The 9,751-nt window shown below is 44.8% G+C and overlaps 1 protein-coding gene across 1 annotated transcript; it reads left to right on the top strand.

The window, feature by feature from the left end:
* The first annotated feature begins 1,671 nt into the window (after positions 1 to 1,671).
* LOC142587971 (alpha-ketoglutarate-dependent dioxygenase alkB homolog 4) lies at positions 1,672 to 6,548 on the top strand. The gene has a single exon (XM_075699372.1). It carries the CDS (start codon positions 2,002 to 2,004, stop codon positions 2,971 to 2,973), a length of 972 nt encoding a protein of 323 aa, XP_075555487.1. The 5' UTR covers positions 1,672 to 2,001; the 3' UTR covers positions 2,974 to 6,548.
* The last annotated feature ends 3,203 nt before the right edge of the window (positions 6,549 to 9,751 follow it).

Genomic DNA, 9,751 nt, shown 5'->3' with positions numbered 1-9,751 from the left:
CAAGATGCTTTGCCTTATCTAGGGGGGCCCTTGTTGACTTACATTATGTGCATTTTGAGCATTCATTTGTCCGTCCTAAATGTGCTGTCCTTGTCTGTTATCCTGTATTACTGCTTCATGCCACACTTGCAATAACATGAATGGAATGGGCAGAACATGTAATGCGGAGGGAAGATAACCGATGGTCATTAAGGGGTAACGAACTGGATTCCAAGGGAAGGGAAGCATAGCAGGAGACGGCAGAAAGTTAGGTGGGCGGATGAGATTAAGGAGTTTGCAGGGACAACATGGCCACAATTAGTACATGACCGGGGTAGTTGGAGAAGTATGGGAGAGGCCTTTGCCCTGCAGTGGGCGTAACCAGGCTGATGATGATGAATGGAATACCATCTAGGCCAATCTGCCACCCCTCTTTGAATGCCATCCTTTGAAGGTAATGTCGCTGAGTAGAACAACCTATCGGCGTCGCACCTACTCTTTGCAATGCAGAACAGTGTCTGTGCTGCAATTGGCTCCTAGCACGTTATTGCCACTTACACGTATGTGACGCGTGGGGAATGTGGTGGACTGGCCATTGTCAAATTCATGTAAACGTGGCTACTAAAACAACGAACTTTCGTTCACTCAAGGCTGGCAGGTGCTGTATGCTTATTATATTGCAGTGACGGTTTTCACTAGAGTGAAATGACTTCTAATATATCTCCACCACTTGGTCACGTAAGGTGGGCAGCGTTCATTGGTTTTGTAACACAATTATTGTTATCCTTTAGAAAAAAGGCAAACTTCCGGGAAAAATTTAGTTCAAGCTGATTTTCAGTAGTGCAAAAATAAGGAATCAACGCGTTTACACAAGAACTAAGGACCCAAGGTATATTATATTAGCATACTGTTGGCTGTAGAAGGACCGCGTACACCCCTCAGAAATGGCGCGAAATTTTCAGGGGTCAAGCCTTTGAAAGGCATAATGTGGTTATCCAGGCCAGACGGTTTCTGGGCTTGAGTTTTGTTGAAAGAGCATTATGACAGCTGGCTTTAAAGGTATGGTAGAAGGAAACGCTTAATCAAAAGTATTCTTTCAGAACTCTCGTTTCTTTTTGCTTTTGCGGTAAAGGGTTGATTATATTGGGGGGAAAAACGAAGGCTAAACTTCTACTTTCGAATTTCGCGCCAGAACCTCTGCGTCGTACGTAAGTGTGATGTGATTCATTTCAATGCATTTTCTCGTATTGAGCCGTTGTGGTGCAGTAAAAGATCTTGAAGCTTTTCAAGTTCAGTCTTTGGTTCATTTATATTATACGATGTAGTCTCTTTTTACTGATAAAGAAGTTATGACATCGAGGCTATAACTGGTACGCGAGCTTCAAGGCGCCGTTTCCACTCGCATTTCCTTCTTGCTTCTTTTCTGGTTTTTCAGTCCACCTTTTTTCACGGTAAGATTACAGCTTCTCTTGGTATTCTAGAAAGCTCATATAGAAGTACAGATCTATATTTTTCCTCTTTAGTTTAAGAATTCTTAGGTGAACCGTTTCTGTATTCAAGCTACAGGTAAAGCGAACGTGCTCGGGCCAACCTATTTGCCTTGCTTTTATTAATAAATTATTGCTCCTATTCTATGCACATCGCCAGAAAGCTGTTTCCTTCTATGCATATTGATATTTCCTAAAGTGCGCTCGTCACAACGGCGTAAATACGAAAAGAGCAAACTGGAAGGAAGGTAAAAGAGCTGCGCGATGTGCGTTGAATTTTGTTATTCTTTCTTGCCACCGCGGCCCAACCTACAGAAACTACCGTTAAACACGCGCGCTTCGACAGGCGCGTCGCGTTTACGTTGTCGCCTCGGCAACGTGACCGGAAATCCGCACCGCCGCCTAGCGTGGTTGGTTTGTCCGGAAACGGTAAAGAATAAAAGCAATCAATATGGCGGCGCCCAGCACCTTGTTTTCTTGAACCGTATGGCGTGCCCCCCGACTCTACCGGAGTAGCGTTTCTTGCGCCTCGACGATGGAACCCAAGTGTTCCTGCAAGGGCGTGAGAACATGTCTCGCTTGCGAGCAAGTCAAAGAACCCAGCAAACACGCCATATCCAAACGAAAGGTGCGACATCCGTTCACCTTTTGCACCGACTGCAGACTGTGTTGGCCGGGATGGATACACAACAGTGAATCGACGGAAAGTACTCAGAACAGCCACGACGGATACTCCCCTCCGCTCAAGGTGCCGGGCATCGAAGTCTACGAAGAGTTCCTGACGCGCGACGAAGAGGCGATCCTCGTCGACGGCATCGACGCCCACGAATGGGTCGGATCTCAGTCGGGTCGTCTCAAGCAAGACTTCGGGCCTCGCGTCAACTTCAAGAAGAAACGCGTCAGGACCGGCGAGTTCGAGGGCCTACCGGCCTACTATACGAGCGTCGAGCAGAAGATGAGCCGCTGCCCCGTCGTGTCCGACTTCGAGGCGGTCGAGCTGTGCAACCTCGACTACAGCCCCAAGCGCGGCTCGTGCATCGACCCGCACTACGACGACTGGTGGCTCTGGGGTCACCGGCTCGTGACCTTTAACCTCCTGTCCGACACGGTGCTGACCCTGTCGCGACCCGAGCAGCACTGGATGCTGACCGACGAAGACCTGATCGACGAGCCATCGGCGCCTGCCGCCGATCATTGCCCGCAGCCTTCGACGAGCGTCGCGCACGACAGGAGCGTCTGCAAGTCGTGGAGCGAAGACTTCAAGGACTCCGTGTCGGTGCGGACTCCGCCTCGCCTGTGCGCCGTGCAGGTCGCGCTGCCGCGGCGCTCGATGCTGGTGTTGTACGGCGACGCGCGCTACAAGTGGCACCACTCGATCCTCAGGGACGACGTGACAAGTCGCAGGGTCGCCATGACGGTGCGAGAGCTGTCGGAGGAATTTCTCGAAGGCGGCGCCTCGTGCGATTTCGGCGCCGAGCTGCTCGAAATCGCGAAGTTGCGCGTGTGAAGGTGTGCGCTTTCTTTTTTCCACGCAGCGTGACGTTTGTTGGCGTCGGTTCGTTGCTTGCCGTGCTTACAAGGTTTTGAGTGAGGCGGCGTCTCTGGATAATTTGGGCTGCTCGTTTTAGTATTAGCGGGGCCACGGCGTGGCCCTACGTTTCGTAGATCGGGTAAATGCATCTAGTCCGTGCCATTGTTAAGCCTTTTAACCTGAAGTATTCTGTCGCTTATTACTTTTTTCTTGGATCGCCTGTTTCGCTAAGACGAGCTCGAGAGAGCAAAGACAGGAAAGGCAGGGAGGTCAGCAAGACAAGCACCCGGTTTGCTACCCTACACTGGGGGAAGGGGAATAGAAAGAGGAAAAAGGGAGAGAGCGAGCACTGAGTGCGTGTGGGAGGATGCACAGGAACACTATAAACGGTCTCTTAAGTCAGTGCAATTCAAGTATTGCACTAGTGCACAAATCACTTTTGGCGCCAGTGACGGGTGTGGGCACGGTCCGAGTATCGTCGACTGTCAGCAGGGCATCGATCGTAGCAATGGCCTTGGTGATGGCCCTCCAGACAAATCCGCGCTTGGTGCCGAGTTGCTCCATTGGCGGAAGTTGAGGGCCATACGCCAGGGTGGGTTTCGGCGCCACTTGAAATGTAGCAGTCAACGACGGGGATTAGACCTGGACATCTGACTCATTTGTCACCTGGCAGCAACTGAGCGATGGGATAGGATAGTATAGGATGTCCTTCTACAATGGCACATACCCACTGCGAGGCATTGGCTAAGATTTGGATGGTAGTACAAAGATTCGGTTAATACAAAAATTCATAAAACTTTTCAGTGAAAATAGTTAAAAATATTAGCTGAAGAATTTAATAAAATTACCTTGACACAGCTATAAATTCCTCCACAGCTGAGCAAACATCCCTGTGGTAGTTTCCAAGAAAGAAGGCTCCTAGAGAAAGAATATTTAAAATTGAAAAATTTAAACCAAATTGCCTGAATGTTCATTCTAAAATGCTTTTCCTTAAAGAAGAAAAACGGCGGCAGAATAAGAAAATTACCTATGGTCTCATCTTCTGCACAGATTAGGCAAGAGGGGAGGGCACCAGACCAGCCCTGTGATGATAAGAGTTTAATTCTGGTGTTCAATATTGTAATGGGGTAAAAATTACTTCAGCTTTTCTGGTGTGAAAGGAATTATTGTGCTAAAGGAATAGGTGTCTATATTCTGAAAATTTTGCAATAGCTGGGTTCAAAAACTGAGTGGGAAGCGCCTGCGGCCGCCACTCGTGCTCAACGCACGTCCTTTATTTGCAACAAGCCAATTCTCAATGATTGGGTCTGTTTCTTTACAGCCTGGATTAGACTGTTCAAGTGAACGCCATAAGCTGCGAAACAGTTATGGTGGAGAAATGTGACATGTTCCTACTTGTTGCTGGGGCTAGTTAATTCCTACTTTTCATGGTGTAATGGGATGCGAGGCAACATACAGTGAGAACAGAAAACAGTGTCACTCGGCACTTTTGTGAGACTGTTGAGCAGTGCTCTTTCCTGTCCTGTTCATACTTTATTTTGTTTCACATCCTATTACATCACTACATCATAAGAGGCTATGAGATAATTTTTGGCCATTGTGGTTGTGTAGTGACATTGTTTCAGTGACAAACACCTATTAGCAGATATGTGTAGTAGCAGCATACATAGTAATATTACTGCATAATTTCTAAATTGCAAGTTTTGAAATTACTTTCACAAACTGAGCTTCCTCAAGACGTGCAGCTTAGCAGCATGTATAGGAGCTCACATTGATGACATCATATGCAATTTGAGCACAACAAATGCTTCTGCAGTGCCTTGACTATATTGAACCAGTAGAGATTAGAATCTTATTTATTATCTATGAACACAGTCGTGCATGCTAAAAGTTAGTGTTGCATAGTAGAAATGGCCCTTGGTACCATAAAAGCCCCATATATTAGCAGAAATGTGGGCAAATGAGGCCAAGGAGCATGAAGTCATTCGGGGTTGGAAACCATATCAAACCTTAAAAATTTACAACATTTGTTGTCCTCCTAGAGCTGAGACATTTATGTATCAAGCCTACTAAATTAAGAGTCTGGTAAAAGTCTGCTATCTGAAAGCTTTGCATTCAATTCATTTAATGACAAAAGTGAGCTTGTGCAAGCTCACTTTGCACTAAATGCTTTCTTAAAAAATTAGTGCCAACTATACAAAGACGAATAAAGCAGAAAATAATGTACAACTTAAGAAGAAAGCTTTGCCATGTTCTTTCACAGAGGCAGGGTCATCAGCTGCAGTGATCATGTGATTATCCCGAACGTGCTCAAACATTTGGAGATTTGACACATTACAAACATGTTGTTATGTGCTTAGATGCCGAAGTATAGGTTGGTTTGTTAGCCGAGCGTGTTTGATTTCTGTTGGTGCATAGTTTGTTGCGGTAAGCGTGGAGTAACCTGAAGGGTGATCTGGAGGCTACTCTGTAATGCAGCATTTATTTACTTTTTCTTCCGCCTTGTATTGCCACATTCCAGTGGCTTAATTCAGAGGACATTGTATAGACTTCTCACATAATGCCTGCAACCCTGTGCGCACACTGGTTTGCCGTCACCATTGTAAAGGGTAGATGTGCGGGCGAGCACAGGATGCAAATAGAAAGTTTGTGAGCCATGTGGGCTCTGCTGTAGACCATGTGAACCGTATTTCACACTAATGGTAACATTTAAGTATAGTTTAACAGAATATGTTCAGTTCAAACATGGCTAATTATCCATTTTTCACTCTCGAGAGCTATAGTGCCGTCTGAGCTGCGCGTTACTTACCTAAAGTCGTGCAGGCAACAGCAGTTGCATTTCTTGAGCCAAGGGTGATATGCTGGGAAGCGGTGACTCTGACAGGCTGGCCTGATCATGTGGCTGAATACTCTGTAGTGCCTGGCAGACCATTTTGACTGTGCTAGATGATGACACTAGATTGCTACACTAGTACGTAAGATATTGCAGCATGCCATGATTCCTTTTTTTTTCTGTAATTTGGTTCGATGGAATCGGGAATGACGTAAGACTGCACAAAAGTTGCAGCTCATGCAGCTAAGGCTTCTTTTCCTCGCTGTTGTCGCATAGCGATAGTCAACAGTGCCTTTGTGATGCAAGTGCAGGAAGGGGCCGAGAAATATTTTACAGAGATATATTGTGGTTGCAGATAACCAAGCTTTCATTCACCGGAGAATCTCATGCAGCAAATTTGTATGTGTGTCAGTATGCTGTAGCAAACTCAATATATTGCACAGCCCACAAACTTCCTATGTGAGCCCTGCATTCACCCGCACCTCTACCCTTCACTATGGTGGTAGGAACGCAATGTGACCACAGGGCTGACGGCGTTATGCAAGAGGTCAGTACTATATTGTCATTTTTTTTGCGAGAGCATCTGAAATTTTCCCAGAAATGTTTGGCTTTTCTTATTGGTCATTTATTATGACTTGTTGGTATAGTGATGTTTTGTCATTTTGACAGCAAAGTTAGTTTACTGTGATGAACTGGTAGTAAAGACATAATTATGGTAGTCTTGTGGTCCTGAGCAGACAGCAAGAAGCTTGGTCTTCCTTCTTGGCAAAAACATGTTCACTCTTTTGCCACCCATGTTGTTTAAATAAACAATAGAGTGAAACTCCCAGAACATCGATATCTTATGGCTCAGTTAAATCAGCACAGTAAAGAAACGGAAATTATTTCAGCATAATCTTTTTGTTTGAAGTTCAGATTGAATGTTTTTTCACAAGAAGCAAATGTCATCTCCTGTATCAGCATTCATGCAGATGTAGTCGCAGAAGGCTACTGGCATCAACTCGTCTACATTGTTTTCCAAGTAATACGTCTTCTTCATCAGGTGATCCTTACTTTTCATGAAAAAACTTCACTCCCTTGCTGTTATCATCCAGTTTGCAGTCAAATTATTAAGGCAAAAGCCGTGCATGCCTCATCTTTCAGTTTTCAATGGCTTATACCCTGTAATATGCATCCACACAGGGAAGGTACAAAAACTATCGTACTATATGTCTCATACCTGTAAGCAAGCTAGATGGATGAGAAAGTGAATTAAGATGGATGATAAAGTGAATTAAGTGGATGACTGAGCAAATTTACTGGATGACTCTGGCGAGCTAAAGGAAATAGAATTAGGATTGATGACTAGGCACATTGGACTAATCAAATTAAGAGCATGAGTAAGCAAATTAAGAGGGATGACCAAGCGAAGTAAACTAAGTGATTAAGGGGGATGGCTAAGCGAATTACGGGTAATGACTAAGCAAATTAAGGGGGATGTGCACAGTATGGAATGTGTCCCTCTTTAATTCATAGCATGGCAATTAAGCGTTTGCCTTCAAGTCATCTTGGGGATAACATGAGACCCTGTGACTTCTTTTTCATGTGAATTTGAAGAAACTTGGAATCTCTACACACATTTACTTGGAGTGATGTCATTACAAGAAGCATTTCATGATGAGGATGCTGCTGTTTTCTTTTTTGCCAGCTTTTCAGATTGTTTTTATTAGTTGGTGTTCTGTGTGCTGCTGCTTCATCTGTGACAGAAGTGAACTAGGCAAGTAGATATGCTCAGCTTCCTTTTGACACAGAAAATTGAATGAGTGAATCACTGCAGCATTTATTAACGCAGTACTGGCTCTCTGGCCTAAGTGTGAAGAAGTGGGTGTGGGAGAAAGGGAGAGAGAGAGGAGGGACACCGAGGCAGCAGAGGGCCGATTCGGAGAACATACAGCTGCTCTAACAAAGGCGGGTGACACCTGTTTCGTGGATGTGCCATACACTGGGGCCGACGGCGAAGGTTTGCGTGGGGCACGCTCAAAGCACAGGAAATTAAAACTGTTATTCAATGCTCATTATGCTTCAATACACGTGGCAGCATTTATTCTGGTGCAGTGAGCAATCATCGCATTTCGCCACTAATAAACTTGGTATGGGGCAGAAAGTTGGAGGATAACAAAGAATTCTTTGTTATCCTCCAACTTTCTGCCCCATACCAAGTGAAGGAGTGTGCTATGAGTGATGGGATGAAAAATGGTAGGCGTAACATTAAGGGGCACATAGCAGAAATTTCACGAATGAGAGGCCAGGAGGGTGTAACTAATATACCATTTGAGACTAAGAGGAACAAATGGAGTTGCGCATGCCACGTAATGCATCGAACAGATAACCATATGTTTATAAGAGCGACAAAATGAGTGCCAAAGGAAGTGAAGCATGGTTGAGGATGACAGAGAAATAGCTGAGGTGATGGAATTGGGAAATTTGCAGGCCTTCAATGGAGTCGAAAGAAGCCTTCATTCTGCAGTGTAGATAACGTTGGCTTATGACGAGTGTAAAGTACACACTGTCGGACTGTTTGAAATCAGAAAGCTTGAAAACTCATTGAAGCTTTTAACTTGAGTGCATGCAGTGTAGTGTTGGTGTAGCCTTTACTGTTGCTCTTGCTCAGTCTATGTTTGCACGTCTATGGCACCAGCACCTTGGTACTAGAACCCCTTAACATTCCTTTACCTCTACATAATGTGGCCCTGTAAAAAGGGCTGTTGCAGAAGTGGATTAATACAAGAGTGAATAGGAATGTAAGGAATGGTACAAGTTATGCAACTGTGATGATGGTAATAGAACAGTGTAAACAATGAAAATAACCATGAAAACATTGAAGTAATACATTTACCATAAGCCACTGTGGATAAAAACTAATCAGTACAGTTTTTATTGTCAAAAAGCACTGATACAAATTCACTTGGAGGAACTCTTTTTCTTTTTTGCAAGAAGCACATTTTATTTAGGACATCAATTTCTTCACAAAAGTTGTTGAATGACCAAGAGAACTGAAACACGAGATCGCTAATATCAGAATCCCTGCAAGTTGCACATACTGAAGCATGCAAAGTGGACAAGACTGATACACAGCGCCATGCAATATGCCATTTGTGAGTAGGACTTTCATGAAACCCTCATAAGTACAGCAACAATTTCACGTACGCTATAAACTTGTTTATCAATTTGTCTGCTTCAGATGCCCCAACAGATGTAAAACCGCGATGGATGTTTTTGTCGCAGAATTACGTATATCTAAATTTTGTGTATCAGCGTTCTTGGAAGGTTCCAATTTTTCTTTTTTAACTTCGAGGGCCCTAAATATATATCGATGTCCCTTGTGCAGTAAACGTCAAAAAAATCGGCCAGTCCGAAAAAAAAACTAATGCATCGAAAACTTAAATCGCCACAGCAACGTCCGAAGTAGTTTTGAAGGCCTGCCAGTAAATTTACTAGGCGTCTCGGTGCTTGCACTGTGACAGGAAACGGCGGTTGCGCGCGTGTATAATTAACATATACATGTTCCTTGACAGTGGCTCCTTCACACACTTGATATGCTTGACCGCAGTAAATTGCGTATGCTTCACCGCGTAGCAACGCTTTGTTGCGGTGAAGCTGACTTTTGGAAACCGGCATTATGTAACGCTTTTTAGACCCTTGCCGTGCTTCAAAGCCATCGGCGAGGATGGCGAAGACGGAGTCGCTGCCATTGCTGACAGCATCGAAACCGTTTAATGAAAAACACGGCACTGAACAGCAGGAAGCTTGGTAGCGAACGTCGAAGCAGCTAGGTCTAGCGTCGCAGGCTGCACGACATCGCAAAACGACCACGCACCAAACACAATGTGGCCAAACAAATGGCTACGGTGGCCATGGTTCGATACGGCTGCAAGAAGATCG

The sequence above is a fragment of the Dermacentor variabilis genome, chromosome 7 (assembly GCF_050947875.1).
Source record: "Dermacentor variabilis isolate Ectoservices chromosome 7, ASM5094787v1, whole genome shotgun sequence".
In the NCBI taxonomy this organism is placed as follows: domain Eukaryota; kingdom Metazoa; phylum Arthropoda; class Arachnida; order Ixodida; family Ixodidae; genus Dermacentor; species Dermacentor variabilis.
Note: the sequence above shows the minus strand (reverse complement) of the source record. Positions and strands in the feature narration are given on the sequence as shown.